General features: G+C 41.0%; 2 protein-coding genes across 2 annotated transcripts; both read left to right on the top strand.

Moving 5' to 3' along the window:
• The first annotated feature begins 235 nt into the window (after positions 1 to 235).
• On the top strand, positions 236 to 14,989 carry mpp4a (MAGUK p55 scaffold protein 4a). Its single transcript, XM_056389505.1, has 20 exons — positions 236 to 245; positions 1,099 to 1,220; positions 1,335 to 1,412; positions 1,667 to 1,750; positions 1,849 to 1,980; positions 5,777 to 5,858; positions 6,123 to 6,208; positions 6,684 to 6,755; positions 7,863 to 8,059; positions 8,657 to 8,715; positions 9,202 to 9,219; positions 9,441 to 9,482; positions 9,941 to 9,961; positions 10,197 to 10,235; positions 10,395 to 10,562; positions 11,475 to 11,555; positions 12,002 to 12,095; positions 12,525 to 12,633; positions 12,812 to 12,946; positions 13,581 to 14,989. The coding sequence occupies exons 1-20, from the start codon at positions 236 to 238 to the stop codon at positions 13,764 to 13,766; spliced, it is 1,815 nt and encodes a 604-aa protein (XP_056245480.1). The 3' UTR covers positions 13,767 to 14,989.
• Positions 14,990 to 15,782: 793 nt separating this feature from the next.
• On the top strand, positions 15,783 to 26,534 carry tmem237a (transmembrane protein 237a). Its single transcript, XM_056388526.1, has 11 exons — positions 15,783 to 16,246; positions 18,473 to 18,554; positions 21,156 to 21,284; positions 21,568 to 21,670; positions 21,818 to 21,972; positions 23,125 to 23,245; positions 23,518 to 23,709; positions 24,343 to 24,416; positions 24,502 to 24,589; positions 25,302 to 25,423; positions 26,295 to 26,534. The coding sequence occupies exons 2-11, from the start codon at positions 18,485 to 18,487 to the stop codon at positions 26,360 to 26,362; spliced, it is 1,122 nt and encodes a 373-aa protein (XP_056244501.1). The 5' UTR covers positions 15,783 to 16,246; positions 18,473 to 18,484; the 3' UTR covers positions 26,363 to 26,534.
• The last annotated feature ends 111 nt before the right edge of the window (positions 26,535 to 26,645 follow it).

Raw genomic sequence — 26,645 nt, 5'->3', positions numbered from 1 at the left:
GGAAATGATTTTACAGTCGATGACAGCAGATGCACAGAGTTGGTTTTGACACAAACATATTTTGTAGTTATGATGAAAATGGTAAAATAATGACATTAAGGTTTTTACATGATGATGTCATTCAGACTCTCGCCTCGACGTCCAACACACTAAAATTTGATTTACATTTATTTTCAGCGGAAACAGCCTTTTTTTTCCTCTGCAGCGGGTCTGGATGATCAGCATGAGACAAGCAATGGAGCATGGTGAGAAACACACAAACACACACACACACACACACACACACACCCACACATCCCTGTATTAGCCTCCATTAGATCCTTGATCCTTGACCTTCACTGACGACATTTATTGTTTGTTGTTTGGAGTTCAGTCCTAACCTTGAACTCAGGTCTAAATCCTGACCTGGGCTTCATTTGAATTTAATCTAATCTAAAACCTAATTCTGATGGTATTAGTGTCTCTCCGCGGGGTCGGGGCTCCTCGGTAATGGTAATCCTGTCCAGCACGGACATGTCTGTTTTTCACCTTCTGCTCAGGAGAAACCTCCAACCTCCAACATCTGCTGTGAAACTGCAGACTGATAAATATACAGATTTAGTCTGTGGAGGATCAGGGGTGTCACAGGAAAAGTATTAAAGCATTTCCTTAATTTCATATTTTAAAAGGTATTAAAAATAGGAATGGTAAAAAAGAATTTATAAAGGAACGTTTAATCCATCAATAAATACTAAATATTTAAAATTGGATTTACAAAAACAGCATAAACCATTTATTAATACATTTATTAATTCATGAATAAATAACAAAGTACTTGAAAAGGCAGTTTAAAAATTGGAATACATGGATTCCCTCTTTAATTTTCCTTTTCCCAGCTGCTTTTCCTTTTCCTGTTAGCTAATCAATTAGCTTGGTTATTTAGCTACTCCTGTTAGCCTTTCTGTGCTACTCTGAGCCTTCAGTGCTGGTGAAACCCACTGGTTAGCTCTCCAGCCAATCAGAAAGCTTGTTACATCCCATGGCCAATTGGAATTGTATAGCATGTTTTAAGAGTGTGTGTGTGTGTGTGTGTGTGTGTGTGTGTGTGTGTGTGTGCAGCTGTCAGTGAGGTGCTGTCTAGTGTGGTGGACGACGTCGGTCAGGCCGTGAACAGAAACGTCAGTGGAGCTCAGATGCTGCACGAACTGCTGAGTGCACCATGGCTGCACGCCCTCCTGCAGGTACGTCCTGATTCAACAGGTGTGCACTAAAACATGGACTGCATCATTATCATCATTATCATCATCATCATCATTTAACAGGTGATGATATCATTTCCTTTCTTCTCTCTCCAGATGTATGAGTGCCTGTTGCAGTTTCAGAGGTTGATGCCCAGCCCGTTCCTGCCTTATGCCTCAGGACTCTCACATGAGGTTTACATGCACACACACACACACACACACACACACACACACACACACTGGTGGGAGAAGAATTCAGATCCTTTAGGTAAAGTCATACTTTTACCTGAAGGATCGCAGGTAACTCTGAGAGAAGAGGAAACAAAGTTCTGATTCTCAGATGTGTGAAGTCAAGTTTCAGGAAAAGTCGAGATCTTATTATTTAAATCTGTTGTGTCTTTCCAGTTTGGAGTGTTCACATCTGATTCTGTGTTCGTGTCCATCAGATCATGACGGTCATACAGAAGGTCCACCGTCCCTCAGCTGAAGCCAGAGAGCTCTACAGCCTTCTCAGCTCGCCTCACATACAGGTGTGTGGGTCAGTCACAAACTCACCTGTGTTTCCTCACATCTGCTGCTCTGTTAAAACACCTGGACCTGTCTCTGTGTCCCTTCACCCGTCTGCCAGGCCCTCCTGTCCTCCCACGACAGTGTAGCGCAGGCAGACTACGGACCTCTCTTACCCCCCCTGCCTGACGAGTTACCTGAGGACGAGGAGGCCATGAGGATCGTTTGCCTGGTGAAGAACAACCAGCCGCTGGTGAGAGAGGAGAGATGCATTTTTCTTTTTCTCACTGTAGATTTATAATTCAGTTTATAACAATCAGCTTGTAAAACACAGTATTTCATCATGACCACGTCCAAATGACCATGACCAAATGCAGAGTAGTGTTTTCACTTGTCTTTGCATTTTAGAACTTTTCTTGCAGATGTGGAAAAAAAGAGAAACGGATAAAGACCTTTGTGTCAGATTTAAAAATGTCTTAGCCACTGCTGCAGACATGTATGTTATCAAGGACCAGGTATGTCACAGGAAATATACATTTTTTTTTTACAATTCCCACTTTTAATGCCTATTAAAATATGAAATTAAGGAAATGCTTTATGACTTTTCCTGTGACGTCCTGGTTCTCCATAACAAGCCCCATTCCAGGACACTGAAACACAGACTGCAGCAGGAAAGTCTCATTATTCTACATTAAAAAAATTTCTTTTACAGTCACACAAATATTCTACACACAGGGGCTTTAAGAGAACAATAATTCACTGAAAAATTCAAAAGTGAAAAACCCATTAAAAAGAATTGAGTTTCTCATCTTTCATTGACTAAGAGTGGAGGAGAGCGCAGAGCGAGTGTAGGAGACGGAGTAGGAGTGATTCGTAGCCAGTGGAGCAGCCTTCGTCGCCTCACGCTGCAGCGCCTTGACCCTGCCAGGAGGGCGTGGTCGGGGGAGGAGCTCAGAGCGAATGAGAGTGAAGCCAGGCTTTTGCCCCTCCCCAGGGGAGACCGGTCACGCCCCTTCCTCCCCCGCTATCAGTCAACAGGAAGCTGCTGTTTGTGTCCGCAGACCGCAGAGCTTTGGAAGAAAAGGCTCAACCAATCAGCTCCCTCGGTCTTTAGCCCCGCATTTTGTACCGGTAAGAGGAGGAGGAAAGGAAGGCGGTCAGTCCATCATCATCAGTCACCAATCATCTGATCATTTCTTCATTGGGTCATTCTTTATCATTAAACGATCTAGCCCTAACCTGAACACCATGTCCTGGGAGCTCCAACAGTATCAGGTTAGGACTCTTCTGATTGGTCGAGATGATTTCCTGATTTACAAACATTGATAAAACACTTTTGATTCTAATCCTCAAAGCAGGACCGGTGTTTTTATAATACATCATGTCGATCCCTTCATTCATTCATCCATTTCTGCATTTCATTTTCCCATTCTTTTGATGGAAAGTCCATCTTTTCACCCATTGTTTATCTTTCAACTCACACACTTCCTTATCGTCAAGTTGCTTCATTGTTTTCATCATCTTGCTGTTCTTTTTTAATTATGTTTTGTTAATTTTTCCGTTGGCACTATGTTTCTGTCTGATCTTCATCCTCCTCTCCACATGGAGGTACATTTTCAGAGAAACCCAAACCCAGCGGGGGAGAAGGTGCCTCTCCTGGAGGAAGCAGTGATGACTACGCTTACCCTCCCCCTCCGGTCCCGGCTTACAGTCTCAGTCTTCCCAACTCCCCTGTTTTATACAAAAAGCGAGGTACAGGAGGACAATCAAGGACCATCCCCGCACCCAGCAGGGCTCCATCTTGTCCTGGGATGAGTCCTCTTAGAGCCCACACAGCACCTTCTACTCCTGCAGCTCAGCGCTCCGCTCATCAGCAGGGTGCCAGCACTCTCCCCACCCCTGGCAGGCAAACCGGATCTCATGACAAACACTATGAAGATCCTCTGAATCGTCCCTCGATGCTCTGCTACTCTACCTCTCCTCATCACAATGGATCCCAGAATCAACCAAAACGGACACGAAACAAGCATCAACAACCGCAACTCTGTCCAGATCCTCCTGAGTTCACCAAACAGTGCAGCGTGGAGGAGCTCAGGTCCACTGTCCAGACAGTGGCCAGTAGCATCGAGCACGGCACTCAGGATGTTCGCCATCTTGGCCACAAGATGGTAGCAGCGACAGAAATGATCACTGACAGCGTGGAAGAGAACGCCCAGGCGCTCAACCTGCTGGCTGAGGTGGTTGACAAGCTCCAGGGGCTCATAGTGGCGAGCAAACACGCTGAGTCGTCACCTCCGCGCAGGCTGAAACAGCGAACTCCTCCCCCACCTCCTCCGCGGGTCTCCTCGATCTCTCCAAAAGCAGTCCGCAAACCTCCCACGCCTTACCCGCGGCACCGCTCGTCCTCCTCTTCTTCATCTGGCTCCTCCACAACGGCGAGTTCCTGTGCAGACGGCTTTCCGGCATCTCGGAGTCCGAAGCGAATGAACGGAGGCTATAAAAGGACAGTGGTGACTTTTGGTGCCACCCACAGGTTAGGCGTCAGTGGTAGTAATGGACACGTGAGGTTCAACAATGGATCAGTTTCTGGAGCTCCTCTGGAGGACGAACAAGACTGTAAGAGCACAGGCTGCTTGACAGCCAAGAAGAAGAAGAAGAAGACGAAGTAGATCAAAACAAATTGTCTCCTCTCCTGGTTCTGGACATAGACAATAAAACTGACCACTAGTTCTTTAGCAAATTTTTCACAAACAGGAAACCCTACTGATGTAGATCTAAACCAGCATTTATATCACAACAATGTTTTATTTTTAACAATACATCAGAAACAGGCAACTATATCAACTCTTAGACAACAAACACCTTTGAGAGACATCAATGGATCTCAGCACTTCAGAGGGAAACCTCCAAATATTTAAAGGTACAGAGAAATTACATTCTCTCAATCCACAGTCCCAATTTCATCCAGCTGTCATCAAAAGTGTGACCATCATCAAAGCCATCATCATCATCATCATTGTCGTATCTTTTCAGTCTCATATATTAAAGACAGGGACAAAACTCCATACACCAATATAACATGATACTCATTTCATTTAATGCATTATTGGCAAACATTTGATTGATACATAATCAAGATGAGCAACTGAGTTGATGACTGCAGTGGTGACAGCTATATAATTATAATTAGTAAATGGAAGCTCAGGCCCATCTAATCATTGACTAAAGTAAATATGGGTGTCATCTGCATAATTACGACTAAAAGGGGAATTCCTATGATTTTTCACCTCTGTGTGTGTTTCCAGGTGTTGGAAAATGGTGGAACAGTAGTTTGAAGTCTGTACTGTACTGTACTGTGTGAAGTCTGATAAATGTCCTCAAGTGATGTCACCTGAGTCAGCATCGGTCGGGTCTGAAGACAAAATGTTTGAAAAGAAAAACAATCTGGGGGTTTCGAGTAACAACGATATGAACTTACCAGACCTCTTTACCCCACTCATCTCCACTGCAGGCTACATTAGCACTAAATAGCATAACACACCCCATTTCCCACCCAATTTTCGGTGGTCAAGTTTCATTGTGGTAAATGTAGGCGCCCAGTTTTGAGCAGGAAGTTAAACAGAAGAGGCCCAAGCATTGAGCCTTGTGGAACTCCACAAATCAAGTCTGGTTTCTTGTATACATAATACATGAGCAGCTCTTGTGTCAGAGATATGACTTCAGCCCATTATAGACTGTCCATGATTTGAGTCTGTGTAGGAGTATTGTATGGTCATCTGTAAATGAAACAATATACATATGACAAATGCAACCCGAATAAATTACAAATAATGGAATTGGTCTTACGAAAGTAAATAAATTATATAAACAACATAAAAACATTTATGGCAACAGTTACAGGCTATATCAACAGTTGCTTTCATCCAGTCTTCCATTTGTGTTTGTACTCCTTTTACACTTCCTTTATTTCTCAAGTCTTTATACAAACCTTCATTAAAACCTGGCAGTTGCTATTAAAGGTGATTAAATTTGGATTAACTGTCCGTCAGGGGGCGACTATCAGGAGGGACGAGGAGACGGGAGAGATCTACATCGCCAGGGTGATTCATGGAGGACTGGCCGACCGAAGTGGTGAGATGAAACTGTAAAATATAGTGTGTGTGTGTGTGTGTGTGTGTGTGCTGAAGGAGGTATATGAAGACAACACATTGCAAAAGATATAATACCAGAGATCTAAATGACATATTAAACACAGTCAAAATGTGCAGTATAATGGCTTAACGTGTTTGTGTGCGTGTGTGTGTGTGTTTGTGTGTGTGTGTGTGTGTGTGTGTGTGTGTTTGTGTGTGTGTTTGTGTGTGGGTGTGTGTGTGTGTGTGTGTGTGTGTGTCTCAGGCCTCCTCCATCCTGGTGATATGTTAGTGGAGGTGAACGGTAACCCTGTGGTGGGTCTGGAGCCAGAACAGGTCATCCAGATACTGGTAGGTCACCAGAGGAAAATAAATAACAATTAATAGAAAAACAACACCATGTTGAGTTATGTGCAAGGACACAGATGACCAATGGTGGAAAATATTTACATTTTCCAAATATTGTTCTTTTGATGTATCATTAATGGTCCTTAAACATGAATGGATCAGTTATTATAATACAGAAATGGGCCTTCCTGCATGATGAGTACTTGTACTTTTGGTACTTTATACTTGTACTTGTACTGCAGGATTTCTACACTATGGTGTTGATATTTATTCTTAAGTAAATGATCTGCTTCTTCCACTACTGGACAGTGCTTTTTTAATTTTAATTAAATGTGATGAAAAGAAAAGAGTGTGCACCGTTCATGATGTGAAGAAATGAATATACTAAGTGTATAAAAACCTGTTTGTGGGATCTCAAATAGTATGATGTACATTTGGTTATTGAGATATGTGACCAGTTCTTTATTGTTTGTGTCAGATCAACTCTCAGGGAACCATCCTGTTTAAAGTGATTCCTAATGCAGCTCAGAGCAGCAGCAACCAGAGGCCGGTAAGAAACGTCCACCACACATCCTCAGTCTCTCTGCTGCCCTCTCTCAGTGATGGGTGATATCACAAGCACATACATCTTCAATCTGTAGATATAAATATAAAAATCACTGTTAAGTTTAAGCATTGCTGATATGACAGGCTCCTTATAATAAATATACACTGTATGGAGGACCAGGGATGTCACAGCAAAAGTAATAAAGCATTTCCTTAATTTCAGATTCAATTAAAAATCTGAATTGTAAAAAGAATTTATAAATGAACAATGAATCCATCAATAAATACTTGAAATTTAAAAATGGATTCAACAAAAACAGTATAAAACCCACTTAAATCAACCATTTATACATATATTTATGAATTCAAGAATAGATATTAGAATTTGAAAAGGCATTTTAATAATGGGAATACATTCCTGGATTCTCTCTTCAATTTCCATTTCCTTTTTCCAGCTGCTTTTCTTTTTTCCTATTAGTCAATCGATTAGCTTAGTCATTTAGCTTCTCCTGTTAGCCTGTCTGTGACACTCTGGGCCGTCAGTGCTCTCTGATTGGTTGGAGAGCTAACCAATCATATCATATTGAAGGTTTTACCAGCATTTAAAATGTTCAATTTAGGAAATGCTTTATTACTTTTCCTGTGACATCCCTGGTCCTTTGTAATACTGGGCCCTTAATGTGTAAAACTCATCTATTTACTATTAAAATGAAAGCAACTTACAATTAAATTCATCTTTATCGAAAAACACAAATATATCACTTTGGCTATAGTAATGATAATTATGTTAATAATACTAACTTTTTTTATATAGCACTTTTTCTTAACAAAAGTAAAAGCAGATAAAAGAAAAATCCAAAGTGAGCATCATAAAGTGTCAAACAGCATAAAAGAAAATTATATATAATTTATATATTATATTTTATATTTATATATAAAATATAATATATATAAAATATAATATAAAAGAAAATATCAAATCAACAATATGCAAAAAGATCTGACATCAATAAAATATGTAAAAACACCTGAACCTGTGAGTTTCTGTATTCTGCGTAAATCTCTCCTGCAGGGATGAAGAGTATTTCTTTAATCTTTGTCTGTCTGTCAGGTGTACATGAAGGCGATGGTGGACTACCGCCCCCTGCAGGACTCCTCCATCCCCTGTCCAGACGCAGGAATGCCATTCAGCAGAGGAGACCTGCTGGAGGTGGTCGACCAGTCGGACGGACAGTGGTGGCAGGCCAGGAAGCTGCCCTGTGCTATGTCCTGCGCCGGTCTGATTCCCTCTGCCAGCATGTTGAAGAGGTGACGACTGTTTAAACTCATTTACTGCAAATCTGTTTGACTCTACTTGGATTTCTGAAATGTGCTTTTCCAGTTAAAAAAATTAAATTGAATAAATTGAGTTATATTTCCCATTACTGTGAACATCATGCAGCTTTAAATATTTTGGCCCTGAGTTTTGTCTCTCAGGTCAGATGAAGTGTTTCTGGTTCTTCTACTTTTTGTTTGTAGCTGCAGTTCAACGTCAGCTTTTTAACATAATCTCTCTCTCTCTCTCCCTCTCTCTCTCTCCCTCTCTCTCCCTCTCTCTTTCTCGCTCTCTCTCTCTCTCTCTCTCCTCTCTCTCCTCTCTCTCTCTCCCTCTCTCTTTCTCTCTCTCTCTTCTCGCTCTCTCTCTCTCTCTCTCCTCTCTCTCCTCTCTCTCTCTCCTCTCTCTCTCTCTCTCTCCCTCTCTCTCTTTCTCGCTCTCTCTCTCTCTTTCTCGCTCTCTCTCTCTCTCTCTCTCCCTCTCTCTCCCTCTCTCTCCCTCTCTCTCCCTCTCTCTCTCCCTCTCTCTCCCTCTCCCTCTCCCTCTCTCTTTCTCGCTCTCTCCCTCTCTCTCTCTCTCTCTCTCCACAGTAAACAGAGGGAGCAGTGGTGGTGTCAGCCGTTACAGGTGCATACCTGCATCAGACCATGTGAGGACTCTTCATTATTATCATTATCACTAACATCAGTGTATATCAATGTGCATCTGCAGTAGCAGAAAGTCGACAGACCCCAGACTGGAAGAATAAATTTAATTTCTCGTTCATTTATTGGTTTAAACAATATTTTTTTTTCCATTCTCTACTGAAAACCACTGATTCTGGCTATATTAACATTATCGATATTTTCATCTGTAGTCTCTGGACAGATGTTGTGACGTCACCCCAAAAAGAGTGTTGAAAGTTTTAATTCCAAAGAAGTAACAGGAGGCAGACTGACCTCTTGATGCTCGTCTTGTAAACCGGTCTGTAGTTGTTCTTATGTTGACAAACTGACAGCCAGTGAGATGAAGTCATTCACTTCAGTCACACCTTGTTTCTCCTGGTATTTCCTACCTGTCCTTTCACCTGTCTGTTGACCGTAAATATCTTTTTAACAGTCATCTCTTTTCTCTGTGTTAAACCTGCTGACCTCAGTGACCCTGGCTGATGACGGTAGGTGTGATTCAGCAGAAACACACACGCAAGTGATACTGTTCATGTTGTGCTGATGTCACATCTTGAGCATTAAATCTTCCCATTATCACTGTCCAACAATGTGAGATCAGAGTTTGAGAGTTTGCCGTCATTACGCGGCTTTTCATGACTCTTATTAGTATTTTATCGTACAGTTCCAGTGTTCTGTTGCCATGAAGTGTGTTTTCTTTCTGTTCCAGAAGCCGATCTACCACATCCTGATGACAAACGCATCCTAACAGGTAAAACATGTCAGACATAATGATATATACACACATAATGTATAAAATATAGGTTTTTCTTTAATCACATCCAGCTACGGAAGCACTGAGTTTTTGTTTTTTTCATCGATAAAAACAAGCCCTGACAGGCATTTTTCTACATTTTCTATTTTTTATTTTTATTTTGTATCTGTATAAACAACCGCCACAAGGAGAAGAAGGGAAGAAAAAAGAAATGTAGAAAAATCATTGCCCCCCAAAATATTTTTTTTCACTTGCCTCTCTGGGGTTGTTTTCACAGATGAAAAAAAATGGCAGAAATCACAATTACAAAAGCAAACATTGAGAAAAATCCTGATGGAAAAACGTGTTTTTAAGTTTTTTGGTTTTCTAAAAAAAGAAAAAAAAGTAATTTGCCTTTCAGGACCTCCGTATCCATCAGTGCTGATGACGTGACTGTTGTTTTCTCCTTTCCACAGATCTGGAAGAAATGCATTTTGGTAGGTGAGTCTGATTAGTTCGTGCTCGACATGCAGCTAAATTATTGACGTTGCATGTTGATCACTGCTGAACAGTTTTCATTCTTTGTGCAGTTTTCTAAAATCAAGCATTTTATATCTTCCACAGTAGAATGGTTGTCTATGTAAACAAATGAAAAGTTGAGTTAAATCCGGTGTATTTTAAAATGAATTTAACCTAAAGACAGAGTGAAGAGTTCATGTTTTCCTCCTTCAGATGAGTCCGACTCTGATGTTACTGATGGGATCTACCTGGGTGAGACACATTCAGTGACACACTCGACATACAAGTCAGACCTAAACAGGAAGAATTAAAAAGAGATTCAAAATGTGAAGAAGAAGAAGTCCAAAAACATTTTGTGACAAATATGCAGTAAATGAATGAACTGAAATGAAATGATGAACTTCTCCTCAGCTGGTTTCCGTCGGAGTTTCCGCCTCTGGAGGAGGACGTCCTTCAGGAAGAGAAGACAGTCCTGCACCTCCTGCTCCCCGAGCAGCAGTGCTCTGTCCACCCCCTACGAGGAGGTGGCTTTGTACCAGCGCCCCCCGCAGGAAAACCACCGCCTCATCATCCTTGTCGGTGAGAAACTATTTGAAACAGGGTCTCTTGTGTTGTATTGCCATACTTACTATGGCTTACTTGGGTTGTAATAATTTAGTTGTAGTAAGTCTCACCTCCCTGCAAAAACGTCTTTAAAGGGACAGTCCGCAGACTTTCCACAAGCAATTTACTTGTTTGTTTGTTTGTTTTTGGTGAATCAGTTTGTTTATGAGTATATTTCAAAACAAAAGTTACACAGTGCTTTACAGTAAAAGCAATTAAATATCAAAGAATTGACAGTAACAAACACACAAGTAGCAAAATAAAATGGCAGAACATAAGTGAAGAAAAGAGTCTTGAGAACTTTTTCAAATATTTTCTGCTGAACTGGAAAATTAAATAGTAAGAAGTAAAGTTTAAAAGTAAAGACAAATCTTCAGTTACCTTCATTCTAGGTCAAGGTCTGTAAATATCCAGCTAAGACTTACATATAATATAACTTAGAGTTATTGTATTACTTGACAGGTAATAACTGTAATCTTATAATAACAACAATGGAGTAATGCAAAAAGTTTAATTTTTTAATTTTTTAACTAAATAAAATTTTCCATACTGTAAAAAGATCAAATATTTCTGCTGCAGGGTCTTTTGATCATGTCATGTCTAACTTCTCATTGAGTCCAGGCAGTGCCTCAGGTCAATTAGTCTCCAGGGATCATCACGTGACGGATACGTGAGTGTCGTCAGCGTAGAAGTGAAAAGAAAAAATAAAAGACCTTATAAATCTCCAAACTCTATGGAACTACAATACTAATCTGCTTGAATACCCCTTTAAGTAATTTGTGTAGAGCTTATATTCCACCTCTTACTGTGTAATACCCTGTTCATGTTCTTGATCAGTGTCCCAGTGTTTGTCCAGCACCATCATTGTATTCCTCCTCCTCTGAACAGGGGCTTCAGGAGTTGGAGTTACTGAACTGAGGAAGAGACTCATCAAACTGAACCCTTCGACCTTCCAGGGACCCGTACCTCGTATGTTCCCTCCACAAATTCAACACATTCATTTAAAGTGTTTCCTCAAGTTACGTTGCATGACGTTGCGTTGCGTGATGTTGGGTTGCGTGATGTTGAGTTGCATTGCATTATATGACATTGCATTACACTGCATTACATTATTTTATGTTATGTTAATCTATGTTACGTTATTTCATTTTACTTTAGTTTAAGTTATGTTATTTTTTGTTATGTTAAATTTTGTTATATTTCCCACAAAACATGTTTGTTGTTGTAGTTTAGTTGGTAAGGAACAGAATTTCTGGGAGACAAAGTTGGACGAACAACAAACAGGAAGTGACTAACAGCTGTTGTCAGGGGCTTGTTGCTTTATTTGCTTCATGGTGCTGGACTCTGCGTCTTTGTAACCATCAGTTACTGTAATAATTACACACCTGGTTGTGGCTGTTGTTCTGTTTCATTAGACACCACTCGTCCAATCAGTGCAGGGGAGCAGACAGGAAGAGAGTACCACTTTGTCACCAAAGAGCTGTTTGAGTACATGGTCTGTAACCACAGGTGAGCTTTTATCTTCTCTTGACCAGTTACACTTTTCACATGGTTTAAATTGTGTTTTGTTACAATAATAAACTGACTGTATTGAGAGTGGTGTACCTACCTTTGTTGCTATGGTTACTATAATAACAGCCACGGTTTGGTTAGGTTTATGAAGAGATCATGATTTGAATTAAAATAAGTACTTCCTCAACATTACATGGTCTTTGTTGTCATGGTTACAGTATCAACAGACGAGCTGTGGGCTTGTTTTTTTTACAGGACACTCTTGTTTGACTGTATTTTCATTCATTATGCATTTTATAGTTTTCAGTGTTAGTTTGGTTCTTATTTAGCATTTCTTGTATTTTGAACTTGCTGCTTTAGAAGTGTTTGTGTCTTCAACTCAGTTCATTTTAATCGGTAACTAATTTCTCATGTGTGTGTGTTCAGGTTTGTGGAGTACGGCGAGTATAAAGGACACCTGTACGGGACCAGCATCGACGCCATTGACGACGTGCTGAGACGAGGACGGATGTGCATCATCGATGTCGAGCCACACGTGAGTTTCATTAAGCAGCAGACGTCCTATAACGACGTGGCACAGATACTTGAACCATGAGTCATTGTCATTTTTAGCACTAAGGTTATTTAACAGGAGAATGTGGTGTATTTGTTGGGGGCTATTTTCAGCTGTGGATGAATACAGTAATCCAAGATGAACTGTTTTATTGTTACAGAGTATCCCACCACTGCGCACCAGAAAACTGAAGCCTTACGTGATTTTCATCAAGGCCCCCGGCCCAGAGAGACTGAGACAGAGTCGGAGAGACGCCGGGCTCATCACACACTACAGCATCAACAGAGCTTTCACAGTAAGAGCGCCGCTCTCCGTCTGAACCCTCAGTCAGACCAGTTACTACACAACACTGGCACAATCTGAGTTTAGTTTCCTTTTACATTGAAATGAGTGAATTCATAGACACGTTCTCAGGGAGTCTCTGCTTCTTCTCACTTAAGAAGCCATACCTCAAAACAGTTCCTAAACTAGAATAAAAAAATAGAAAATAAAACTAGAAGAAACATGGTCACAGTCTCTCCTTCCTGAGTTACAGTGTTGAATGATGGCCAGAGGTGTTTTTGCAGAACATTATGATGTCACAGTGAAGATGACCTTTGACCTTTTGGATATAAAATGTCATCACTTTATTTTGTCCTTATAGACATTTGGGCTAAATTGTGTCATAATAAGTGAATGAATTTTGTGAGAAAAACATGTCGTGAGGCGTTACTGAGATATCACATTCACAAGAACGTGACATCACCGTGACCTTTGACCTTTGACCACCAAATTCGAATCAGTTCATCCTTGAGTCCTAGCGAATGTTTGTGCCAAATTTGAAGAAGTTCCGTCAAGGCGTGACTGAAAGACTAACGGTGAAAGAGGAGCACATATTGAAAATGGTACGAGTGTCCATTCAACACAGGTTCATGTTTCTGCTCCTGCAGGAGGACGACTTCATGAAGCTGGAGGAGGTTTCCTGGCTGATGGAGGGAAAGTACAGACAGTTTTTCGACTGTGTGCTGGTGAACGACGACCTGCAGGACGCCTGCATCCAGCTGTGCTCCATCATCCAGCAGGCTCAGGAGGAACCGCAGTGGATCCCTGTCAGCTGGAGCCGAGCAGAGGAGTAGAGAGGGGGAGGAGCACAAAACAGAGAGGGAAGGATCTGAAAGTAGGTGAGGAGGAGAGAAACGAGGAAGAGAGGTTTGATAGAGGGAGGAGGAATTATGCAGATGAACAGGGAGGAGGAGAAAAGGAGGAGATGAGGAGAGAAGGATAAGGACGGGAAATAGAAAATAAGAGCAGCAGTTAGGATAGAAAGAAAGATTCAGTCAAATGTAAATAAGACGTGGAGACGAATGAAAGGACAGGAAACGAGAGAGAACGAGGAAGATCTGAGGAGAACGTCACTAAGCCAGTTTGTGTTTGGGATTTGCAGTAAAAGTGAAGTAAAGTGTGGAGTTGTAGTAACACATGCCTGGTTAAGTTAAACCTCAGTATCAGAAGGATTCAGTCTCAGCGTTGGCAGGAAATCAGGCTCAGTCAGGAAAAACGTTAAGGCATTTGCAGCAGTGAAAGAGATTTTACAGCGGTACAATTCTACAGTTTCCATGGAGACCAGCTTGTGACACCGGTTAACATCTGAGTTGGCCAGAAGAAAAAAATGTCAGAAGGCAAGAAAACCAAATTGGTCAGAAGAGGAAAATGTGAAACTTGTAGAAGAAAATAACAAAAGAAAACACGTCCTTGAAAGTAAATTTAATCCTCAAACAACATCTAACCGGGGAAAACGAAGCAGCGTTCAGTTTAACCAGACTAAAACAAGCAGGTGTGACAACACTGTGTTCACCAGAGTGAACCAGAACAGTGAAGCTGTGTCCAGATCAACGATGAGCTGAAACTCACTCTGTAGGTTCATCTCTACCTGAACATTAAACACTGTTTCTACTCTGTCGTTTCATCCAGTGCATTGTTATTATATAATATATGAACTGAAGCTGCTGTAAGTCCAGAAGCGTCGTTACTTTGCACGGCTGAGCTCCGTGACTCCTGCAGAACCTCGTCTCTGACTCTGAACCTTTGAACTGGTTCAACTCAACCAGACGTTTCCATCACTGCAGCTCCGTTCTGACACATGTGCTTACTGTACGTGCGCTAATTAATTAAAGATCAAGATAAAATCATGTCTGTGTCTCTCTAAACCCCCCCCCCCACCCCCACCCCCCCTCCGGCCCGCCTCCTCCCTGTCTCTGTGTCTCAGGTTAATCCTGTGCAGGGCAGATGTAGCTCAGACGGTTTAACAGGAGGATTAGTGTCTTCTCTCTGCATCATTCAGCTTCACTGTCATCTATACAAACGGGGGGGGGGGGGGGGGGGGGGGTTTACTGTGTTTACATGTTGAAATGTTTATTCATGAGGTCAGATTATAAATTAAACTGTTGGTATTGACGAATAAATGAAGTGTGTAAGATTTTTAAATAAATTTAATGACTCACTAAAAGTGTGTTTTATTGTTATTGTCATTAATTTAGAATAAATACATAATTATTCTAGTGGCACACTCCAGCTTCGTGTGTGTGTGTGTGTGTGTGTGTGTGTGTGTAATAGGATTCACTGTGTCGGCCCGGTTTCTGTGCTGTGAGGGTTTTTACCTCTGACCTCAGACACAACCAGCACACCTGCTCAGTTTCTGCACTTTCATACAGTTACAACAACACAGTGTTCGGAATAGAGGCTCATGGGTGTTGTAGTACTACGACAGAAAAAAAAAACATTTCTACATTGAGGAACATTTAGGATTTCAACTTTACAATGTGAATTTTCAGCTAATATGTCCCTTTGTTAATACACTGAGGTCAGGAGGTCACCACAGTTAATACAGACTCACATCACATGACTCACATTGATGCAAACTGTTGACGTGGCTTCTTACCATGTAGATAAAGTTAAAATTAAACCTTGATATTCACTGTAACATCTGTCATGGTCCACTCTGTGTCTCCTGTTGTTACTCACTAATAATCATTAAGGTTGTAACTGTGATTTAATGTGATTAAATGTGAATTCAGTTCAACTTGGTAGGAACTTTACATGTTGATAAAAACAGAGGATGTTATTTAAAAGTTGTGTTTTTTCTATAGAACAAACGGGACGAGAGATTATTAGCATCTGTGGCTAATTTGTAGCCGTGCCAGCTGGTGACATTGCAGCTGATCGACCAATCACAAAGCTCCCAGAGGCTGTCAGGGCTCAGAGCAAGATCCACCTGCCACTCTAAACCCCCCCCCCTCCACTGGGGACGAGTCTCAAATCTGTAGATGAGCCTCCTCTCCTCGTCTCTGTCTGCTCTCTGCTTCATGTCACCTCCTCCCTCTGATTCACGCTTCAGGCTTCTCATCTGAAGACGTGAAACTCTGCTGTGACTCTGAATTCACCTTTCAGGATGAGACGAGGACAAAGAGACGGAGACAAAGACAAAGTGAAGGAGGGACAGTTTTTGAACTGAGTCTCACCCTAAGACACTTTCCCTCAGCCTGATGAGATCAGAGACACAGTGACTGTCTGTAGTGTTTCCTCTTCACAGCCGTACAACACAGACTGAGCCGCACAGGTGAGCACTGACACTCATTCACTGAAATGCACCTGGAAATATCTTTTAAACGTGTCTTTGTCTAGAATTTGTTCTTTATTACGACATAAACCAGGTGTGTAATTAGAAAAACTCAAGCCAGAGTAAGAGAGTTATCATTCAGCAACTGAAGTAATACTGATTTTAATTCATATTGATGCAGCATCGTATCATGTTTTTATATTTTGTTTGTGTTTGTGTTTTGGTGTTAAACTCTTAACTCTTAACTAAGTGGCACCATGTAGAGCTCGAACTAAAAGCTGCATGAGTATGATCATTGAATGTCTGTGTCATCAGGTCGTCCTGCTGTAAAACTGATCAAGTATTCAGGGAATTTATGGCGGTACAGTATAAACAGGTTCAGAGGAAAAGAAATAAGCAGTGAAAGTTTCACAAAGATGGACGTTGACTGTGTCTTATATCTCACAAACAGTCAGACTTCAGATAGACGTCTGAATTCATCCGTTGCAAAAAACAGTTTAGTTCTTGACTATCTTAAACTGGACTGTGGTTCAATGAATTATGGGTAAATTAACACTTAACACAAAAATGAAAAAAAAAAATGGCCGACCCAGGAACCGCATCCAACTCAGCTCAGTTTACCTGCATGTTGTTTGTTTTTTGGAAGAATTCAACAGTTACAGGGAAGTTTTACAACAACAAAACAATAACAATAAAAAATAATAATAATCTGATTTGGAAAATAAAATGGCTGCCGTCTATAAAAACTCTTTCCCTTCCTTCTTCTCTCCATAACAATGTTAGAAAACCACAGATTATGTTTTCCTGTTTTTTGTTGTTGGGTGCTGCTCTTCAGTGCAGGTGTCATTCGTTGTTACCATGGTAACATGCTTTGCCTTAGGCCTGAGTTAGCCCCGGGGGTAAGGTGTCTATTGTTTTTGCCTTAAAATGAGTCAGTCTTTAATTTTGTGAAACAGTCTGACTTTCATTAGACGAATTTAAGACTGGACCAACACTGTGGACCTGACACCAATGTTACCATGGTAACAATCAAAGACACCTGCGCTGAGCAGCACCCAACAACATCAAAAACAGGCAAACATAATTTGTGGTTTGCTAACATTGTTATGGAGAGAGAAATGAGAAAGGAAGAGTTTTTAGAGACCACAGTTTTTGTTTTTCCAAATCAGTTTTTTTAATTAATTTATTTTTCATTCATTGTTTCAATTTATCTATTTGTAACTGACGAATTCTTCCAAAAGATAAACATTTTCTGCTGAGGTAAATGGAGCTGAGCGGTTGGATGTGGTTCCTCGGTCCCGCCATTTTTTTTTTTTTTTTTTTTTTGAAAAAAGTCTTAATTTACCCAGAATTCATTGTACCATAGTCCGGTTTGAGATAGCCAATCACAGAGACAGTGGAGAGCGGGTCCCTGGTTTTTCTCTTTGCAGCATGTCGTTACACTTCTCTCTGTCCCTCAGTTTCCTGTCTCTCTACACTGTCCTGTCAAAATAAAGGCATAAAAAATACCCCCCAAAAAAGTAACTTAAAAAAGAACCGATGACAGATGAGTTCAGACGTCTCTCTGAAGTCTGACTGATGATGCACCTGACTTCTTATATCTCGTCCAGGTGTTGCTCCCTGTTATTTTGAAAAGCTGGAAATGGACAGAAACCGGATGTCTTTCTATTTTTAATTAAGCCACGAGGTTCATTCTCACATGTAGCAGCGGACCAAGAAAACAATGGCAAGATAAAGAAAATCTGGAATTCACTGTTAAATATTCTTATTTTTAAATATGGGGAAATACACAGAGGCGTTTCATCAGCGTCAGAAACAGTAGGGATGGAGTTCGATATCTGGCTCCTCCTGTTCAACATCTATAGATCTGCTGGATCAAGACACTGGAGCCCAAACTGTCCCAAAGAAAGTAAGATTTGGGTAAACGTGTTTTTTAGATTAATTAACCAGGATAAACTGTATGTGAACAAGTCTTATCTTGTACCGAACAGGACCAAACTCTCTTTAAATATCTGTAAAATACACCTTTACCTGAAGCCTCCCTTCCCCACCTGTCCTCAGGGCTCAGGCTAATCCAGTTATCTGAACCAGGCATCACCATCGCGCCACCGCGGCGTCCTCCTTAAACGTTCACTGACTGACCCAAATCACAGTCCACTGTCACGCGCTCAAAGATCCCGGTCACTCGCCGCGTTCAGCCATGTTGAACCTTTGATCCTCTCACAGGGACGCGTCACCATGCCAACCGTCAAGAGCAAGAAGAAGAAGCCGAAGAAGGAAATCATCGACGGAGAGGAGCAGGGAGAAGGTGAGAGGAGAGTCTACACCTGCAGCTCCACACAGCACTCTACTGTGTTCTACTGTGTTCTACTACTGTGTTCTACTACTGTGTTCTACTATGTTCTACTACTGTGTTCTACTACTGTGTTCTACTGTGTTCTACTACTGTGTTCTACTCTGTTCTACTACTCTTTTCTACTACTGTGTTCTACTTTGCTCTTTGTTCTACGGTGTTCTACTACTGTGTTCTACTACTGTGTTCTACTATGTTCTACTACTCTGTTCTACTACTGTGTTCTACTGTGTTCTACTGTGTTCTACTACTGTGTTCTACTATGTTCTACTACTCTGTTCTACTACTGTGTTCTACTGTGTTCTACTACTGTGTTCTACTATGTTCTACTACTCTGTTCTACTACTGTGTTCTACTGTGTTCTACTGTGTTCTACTACTGTGTTCTACTTTGCTCTTTGTTCTACGGTGTTCTACTACTGTGTTCTACTGTGTTCTACTGTGTTCTACTACTGTGTTCTACTTTGCTCTTTGTTCTACGGTGTTCTACTACTGTGTTCTACTGTGTTCTACTAATGTGTTCTACTACTGTGTTCTACTATGTTCTACTACTCTGTTCTACTACTGTGTTCTACTGTGTTCTACTACTGTGTTCTACTACTGTGTTCTACTATGTTCTACTACTCTGTTCTACTACTGTGTTCTACTGTGTTCTACTGTGTTCTACTACTGTGTTCTACTATGTTCTACTACTCTGTTCTACTACCGTGTTCTACTACTGTGTTCTACTGTGTTCTACTACTGTGTTCTACTCTGTTCTACTACTCTTTTCTACTACTGTGTTCTACTTTGCTCTTTGTTCTACGGTGTTCTACTACTGTGTTCTACTGTGTTCTACTACTCTTTTCTACTACTGTGTTCTACTTTGCTCTTTGTTCTACGGTGTTCTACTACTCTGTTCTACTACTGTGTTCTACTGTGTTCTACTACTCTGTTCTACTACTGTGTTCTACTACTGTGTTCTACTGTTCTACTACTCTGTTCTACTACTGTGTTCTACTGTGTTCTACTGTGTTCTACTACTGTGTTCTACTATGTTCTACTACTCTGTTCTACTACTGTGTTCTACTGTGTTCTACTACTGTGTTCTACTATGTTCTACTACTCTGTTCTACTACTGTGTTCTACTGTGTTCTACTGTGTTCTACTACTGTGTTCTACTTTGCTCTTTGTTCTACGGTGTTCTACTACTGTGTTCTACTGTGTTCTACTGTGTTCTACTACTGTGTTCTACTTTGCTCTTTGTTCTACGGTGTTCTACTACTGTGTTCTACTGTGTTCTACTAATGTGTTCTACTACTGTGTTCTACTATGTTCTACTACTCTGTTCTACTACTGTGTTCTACTGTTCTACTACTGTGTTCTACTACTGTGTTCTACTATGTTCTACTACTCTGTTCTACTACTGTGTTCTACTGTGTTCTACTGTGTTCTACTACTGTGTTCTACTATGTTCTACTACTCTGTTCTACTACCGTGTTCTACTACTGTGTTCTACTGTGTTCTACTACTGTGTTCTACTCTGTTCTACTACTCTTTTCTACTACTGTGTTCTACTTTGCTCTTTGTTCTACGGTGTTCTACTACTGTGTTCTACTGTGTTCTACTACTCTTTTCTACTACTGTGTTCTACTTTGCTCTTTGTTCTACGGTGTTCTACTACTCTGTTCTACTACTGTGTTCTACTGTGTTCTACTACTCTGTTCTACTACTGTGTTCTACTACTGTGTTCTACTACTCTGTTCTACTGTGTTCTACTACTGTGTTCTGCTCTGTTCTACTTTGTTCTACTACTGTGTTCTACGGTGTTCTACTCTGTTCTACTACTCTGTTCTACTCTGTTCTACTCTGTTCTACTGTGTTCTACTCTGCTATTTGTTCTACTGTGTTCTTCTACTCTGTTCTACTGTGTTCTACTGTGTTCTACTGTGTTCTACGGTGTTCTACTCTGTTCTACTACTGTGTTCTACTCTATTCTACTTTGTTCTACTACTCTGTTCTACGGTGTTCTACTGTATTCTTCTACTGTGTTCTACTGTGTTCTACGGTGTTCTACTCTGTTCTACTACTGTGTTCTACTCTGTTCTACTTTGTTTTACTACTCTGTTCTACGGTGTTCTACTGTATTCTTCTACTCTGTTCTACTCTGTTCTACTACTGTGTTCTACTCTGTTCTACTTTGTTCTACTACTCTGTTCTACGGTGTTCTACTCTGTTCTACTACTGTGTTCTACTGTGTTCTACTACTCTTCTACTACTCTGTTCTACGGTGTTCTACTCTGTTCTACTACTCTGTTCTACTGTGTTCTACTGTGTTCTATGACTCTGTTCTACTACTGTGTTCTTCTACTGTGTTCTACTACTGTGTTCTTCTACTGTGTTCTACTACTCTGTTCTACAACTCTTTTTTACAGTGTTCTTCTCTGTTCTACTGTGTTCTACTGTGTTCTTCTCTGTCCTACTGTGTTCTACTGTGTTCTTCTCTGTTCTACTGTGTTCTTCTCGGTTCTACTGTGTTCTACTGTGTTCTACTGTGTTCTACTGTGTTCCTCTGCAGTGGGTGTGGAGATGGAGATGGAGGAAGGGGTCAACAGGAGCCACTCTGAAAGCAGAGACCCTTTGACCCCAGAGCCGCCGGATGCGGCACCACAGAAGAGGAAGAAAAAGAAGAAGGCGCCGACTATCGGTATCTAAACTTCTCCTGCGTCACCTGCTCTTTCTTCACCTGTATATTTACATCAGACGTAACACGACAGAACTGTGTGTAAAACACAGTGCGTCAAGTCCAAACCCCATTGGACACAGAGACACAACATTACATTAACTAGAATTACCTCCTCGTGGTTGTATCCCTCCGCCACTCAGACTAGTATAGTACGTTTACATATGGGGGGTTAAGCTTTGTAAAGATGACGAACTCCTCATTTCTGAAGTCCTGGTGTTGTTCTGTTGTTCTGTTGTTCTGTCAGACCAGGAAACAGAACACGCTGACGTGCCAAACGGTAACATGGCTGAGCCGGCCTCTGATGGAGAGGAGACGACTGTAGCTGTGAGAAAGACCAAGAGGAAAAAGTGAGTACCAGCGTTAAATAAACGAATTAACTGATGAACCAAAGGAAAGTCCTCAGGGTTCATCCTCTGGGAACCATGAATTTAAGGGCGAGTTGTCGGGATAGAAGTGGCTTTGGCCAAAATCCTCTTCCTCGTGTCACCTGGCAGGAAAGCTAAGGCGACGGAGCACTACAGCAACGACCTGGGAGCCGAAGACGACGACATCATCACAGACGCTCAGTCCCCCATCCCCCAGCATTCCCTGTTCTCCGCCCCCCACGGACACAGCCAGCCGGTCGGCAAAGTCTTCGTGGAGAGGAACAGTGAGTGTGGATCCGATTCTTACAGCTTCATGGAACAAGTGGCTCCGTGTCAAAGCTTTGTTTTTGTGTAGTATTATTTGTATTTTCAGAAAGTTTCACCTTTGAGCTTCAATTTATCATCCAAACTATTGTTTTACATTTTTTAAGGTTAAAACACTGTATAATGATTTATAATAATGATATTTTAGCTGCTGGATGTGGAAGAACACAGCTGTTTGATCACAAGTTCAACATATTAGCGTAAAAACAGATGATCACTGTGTTCACAACTTGTTTTCATTGGAAAAGTGAAGTGGAAAAAATAAGTGTGTCGCTGTAAAGTTTAAAGTCACCATTAAATTTGTAGCTTCCTGCTTCCAGCTCTGGCTTCTTAGAGGAACAGGAACAATGCTTTTGCTGCAGTAACACATAGAGAACATAGTGAAGAACATACAGTGTTGTTTATTATTATTATTATTATTATTAATAATAATAATAATAATATAAACAATACAACCAACAGGCACAAAAACAACAGTGAATATAATAACTATTAATAACTAACTCAATAAAAGTTACACAAATGGAAGAAAATTTGAATTTAGATTAACTTTAAAGTAGAGGAAAATGTAGTGATGTGATATTATTTTATTCTATTTCGTGCAGTATATAATGTTGTAAACTGGATTTAAATAATACATAAAATAATGCATGTTTGTTTTCACTTATTTTCTGTTGTATGAACTAAATGTCCCCCCTCTCACATCGTTCACTGATGTTATTGATCTCGTTAATCAGCTGGACTGTGGTGTGAGACGTGATGAATTAAATATATACTGACTGAATATTTTTTACTGCAGAGACAGAAAAGTCTGAAAAAGGCTCTTCTGCTGGTGAGATGTGTAAGAAGTGACCGTACATTACAACCCATAAATAAGTTTGTGCTCATATAAACCAATCAGGATTTGATTTGCTCTTCAGTGGTATTCTCATGTAAACCCTCAGTAACCCAGAACACGCTGCTGTTGGCACCAGCAGCCTCTTTAATCCTCCGCAGGCCGAGCTGATGTCTATCCTCAGACACTGATCACACACACACACACACACACACACACACACACACACACACACAGAACTCTTGAATGTTGACGTCTGACATTTTGACTCATGCAGGGCGTTTCCAGGGAGAGCGAGTGGAGCAGCTCCGACACTCAGAGCTGATGGATGACTACATGGACCCCAGACAGATCTGGACCACCAGAGACGTCGCACTGAGGGTCCACAGTAGCTTCAGGTCTGCAAACACACACACACACACACACACACACACACACACACGATGCAAGTATTTGTAGTTGTTCACATAAGCCACACAACTCCATTTCCCAGAATACATAGAGCATAAATCCCACAACAGTAATCAGCAATTTAAACAATCACCAGCCAATCAGAAAGCAGTATTTCTCATGACCCAGGTGTAACATTAGCTAACTTGTTGTCCTGTGTGTGTGTGTGTGTGTGTGTGTGTGTGTGTGTGTGTGTGTGTGTGTGTGTGTGTGTGTGCAGGGTGATCGGTCTGTTCTCTCACGGGTTCCTGGCCGGCTACGCGGTGTGGAACATCATCGTCGTGTACGTGCTGGCGGGCGAACAGATGACCACGCTGCCCAACCTGCTGCAGCAGTACCATCTGCTGGCTTACCCCGCCCAGTCCCTGCTCTACCTGCTGCTCGCCATCAGCACCGTGTCTGCGTTCGACAGGTGTGTGTGGGCCGGGCTGTTTGAACAGATCCAAAAAAAAAAAAACTGATGAGATGAATAACACAGAATAATATCGTACGATTGCAAACGACTCAAGGGCGAACTGATTAGATTAAGGTGACTAAAGGTCAAAGGTCAAGGGCATGATGACCTCACAAAACATGATTTTGGTCTTGTGAATGCAATATCTGAGTAACGCCTTGAAGAAACTTCTTTAAATTTGGCGCAAACGTTGACCTTGACTCTGATTAGATTTTGGTGATCAAAGGTCAAAGGTCAAGATCAGTGTGACCACAAAAAAAAAACACTTTTTAGCCGTTACTCAAGACTTCACAGCAGTTATGACAAAATTTCACACAAACGGTTCATATTTTCTCTGACTCTGGATAAACAGGGATGTAACCTGGAACTAGTCTGAGTGGCGGAGGGATACGACCACGAGGAGGTGATTCTAGTTCTTTAAGTAATAAGCTGCTGTTGCGCTATTAGCCCAAACTTAATCATGGAAGAAAATGACATTCGACCTCAGAAACAATCCTAAAAACTTATCAACTTATCTTACTCCTGTGCACCGATCAAGTACTTTAGATAAACAAGAAGAACTAACACCTGTGTGTTTGGTCTCACCTGCAGAGTGAACCTGGCCAAGGCCTCCATGGCCCTGAGAGGCTTCCTCACCCTGGACCCCACTGTTCTGGCCTCTTTCTGTAAGTGACACAAGACAAGGGCATGGTGATGATGATGATGATGATGATGATGATGATGTGTTATAACGTCTGTCTTTGTTTTCAGTGTATTTTATAGCCCTGATCCTGTCGCTGAGCCAACAAATGACCAGTGATCGTATCAACCTTTATCCCACAGCCAACGAGACTCTGTGGTGAGAACTTTAATTTCTTTTATTATATTTGACAGTTTTAATGTCGTCTTGAAAAAAAAAGCAAACAGAAATTATATTTTTTAAGTGATATATAGAAGCTCATAGGTGACATTTTCTTACATAGATAACAATATTAAAAAAAGAGCTTTGACACATGAAAACATTTCTTCAAACTCTCATGTAATTTTTAGTTTTCTAAATGTTTTCATTCTTTTATTTAATTCTATTTGTAGATGCATGAATGTGATTTCCTTGTGACCATAATGTTAAAATTTTAATTGAAAATATAGTTTATCATTCTCACAATGAGTTTCCAAAATTAGAGGCACAGTTTCTTGATTTTTTTGTTTTCTGGAACGTCTTCACTTTATGTTTTTGAAGTCAACTGTGAAAAACTTGGTGAAGGTGATTTACTGACTTCCTTTCAAATTCTCATTTGTGTGAATAATGTTTTACCTGGGGATATTTGAATAAAATATGTCTGTGGTGCGTTGATATCCAGGTTATTGATACTTTGGTACGTTGATATCCGCACTGACTCTCAGAAGAAATTGTTTCTTTCTCATTGATAAAGTGTCCAAATCCATTTAAACTCTTATGATTCTTTAAAGGGTTTTTTTTCTACTTGATTTTCAGTGAAATCTGGATTCTTGTGTTTGTTATCTCTTCATCAGTTTGTTATTCTGGTCTATAATCTCTTCTCCTCCTCCAGGCCTCCAGGTTCAGAGCAGCAGATCCTGCGGCCGTGGATTGTAGTGAACCTGGTGGTGGCGCTGTTGGTGGGCCTGGCCTGGGCCGTCGTCTCCTCACGGCCGGACGTCGACTACACAGAAGGTGGGACACATGGAGCTAAACTGACTTAAACGTCCTGTTTTTATTTATTTATTTGCTTGGTAAGTTGCCAGGGATTTGTTCTGATTCCAGAAGGGATTTTTCCATTTCATTTATATTCTTTAAAAATATGCTCAGTGTTCAGCAAATGGCTCTTAATACTACAATACCCATGAGCCTCAGACACCACTGCCATGGAAAACAACCAATCAGAGGCGCAAATCTAACAGTGAAGTCACTGAAGCTGCAGATTGTGTTGTCAGTTCTCTCCACTTGTCATCAGGGGCTCATTTTAAGCTCACTGATTGGATGTTTCTTTGTTTCTTGACAAAATGCACATTGGGAATTGTAGTTAATATCTGCCTCAGCATTTTTATGTACGCATGCTTGTACATTTGACTTTTTTTTAATCAAAGAATCAAATATTTATTAAGGAGTTTTAAATCATTAGCCTTAAGGAGCTGAGTCACTCCTCTAAACACAACTCTGTTTTTATATGACTCTAGGTTCTGTGAAATTATACTGAAGGCATAATGGATATGTATATTTTATTTTGTATATATTTTTTTGTCATATGAAACAATCCACTGTGGAAATGAATGCAGGGACTCAACGTGTCATTTCTCCCCATGAACTCTGCGCCTCCGAGTTGGATCAGTGTGTCTCAGTAGAATAAGAATGAGGGAATCAGCTCAAACCAGTGGACACAGAGTATCACCTCATTCTCTATGCTGCCACCAGATGGCGCAACAGGAGGGATCCTACAGGATAAGGGTTGTGTCAATGAGGGTCCTCAAATATGGATGGTGTGTGTGTGTGAGTGTGTGGTTTCCTTAATAATGAGATATTGTGGTTGTCTTGTTTTTCTTTGCAGAGTTTTTGATGGCGATGGAGGTGGAGGGATACCCGAGAGGAGACGAGAACCTGGACGTCCCGGCCTGAACCCTGAGAACCTCTCTCTCTCTCTCTCTCTATCTCTACCTCTCTCGCTCTCTCTCTCTTAATCAAAATCCGTTTTCTTGTTTGTCTGATGTATGTTTTTGTACTATATATTACCTAGCACTTTGTTTTCCTGGGGATGGTTTTGTAAATAAAGAAATACAGTACGTGTACAGTAGCAGCTGTCGGGTGTTTTGGTGTGATGACAGCTTTTTATCACAGGGTGGAGCTGCTGCTCTAACAGACAGGCAGCTGAGCAGAATAAAGTATTTGCTCCTGTGGTAGT

This window comes from Seriola aureovittata, chromosome 11, assembly GCF_021018895.1.
Source record: "Seriola aureovittata isolate HTS-2021-v1 ecotype China chromosome 11, ASM2101889v1, whole genome shotgun sequence".
Lineage (NCBI taxonomy): Eukaryota > Metazoa > Chordata > Actinopteri > Carangiformes > Carangidae > Seriola > Seriola aureovittata.
Note: the sequence above shows the minus strand (reverse complement) of the source record. Positions and strands in the feature narration are given on the sequence as shown.

Excerpts from the sequence above, each read along its gene's own strand:
- mpp4a (XM_056389505.1), top strand. Across the intron at positions 1,413-1,666 it reads CCTCAGGACTCTCACATGAG|ATCATGACGGTCATACAGAA; the intron begins GTTTACATGCAC and ends CGTGTCCATCAG. Across the intron at positions 9,962-10,196 it reads TCTGGAAGAAATGCATTTTG|ATGAGTCCGACTCTGATGTT; the intron begins GTAGGTGAGTCT and ends TTCCTCCTTCAG.
- tmem237a (XM_056388526.1), top strand. The coding sequence starts at position 18,485 with ATGCCAACCGTCAAGAGCAAGAAGAAGAAGCCGAAGAAGGAAATCATC. Across the intron at positions 21,671-21,817 it reads AGAAAGACCAAGAGGAAAAA|GAAAGCTAAGGCGACGGAGC; the intron begins GTGAGTACCAGC and ends GTCACCTGGCAG. Across the intron at positions 23,710-24,342 it reads ACCGTGTCTGCGTTCGACAG|AGTGAACCTGGCCAAGGCCT; the intron begins GTGTGTGTGGGC and ends TCTCACCTGCAG.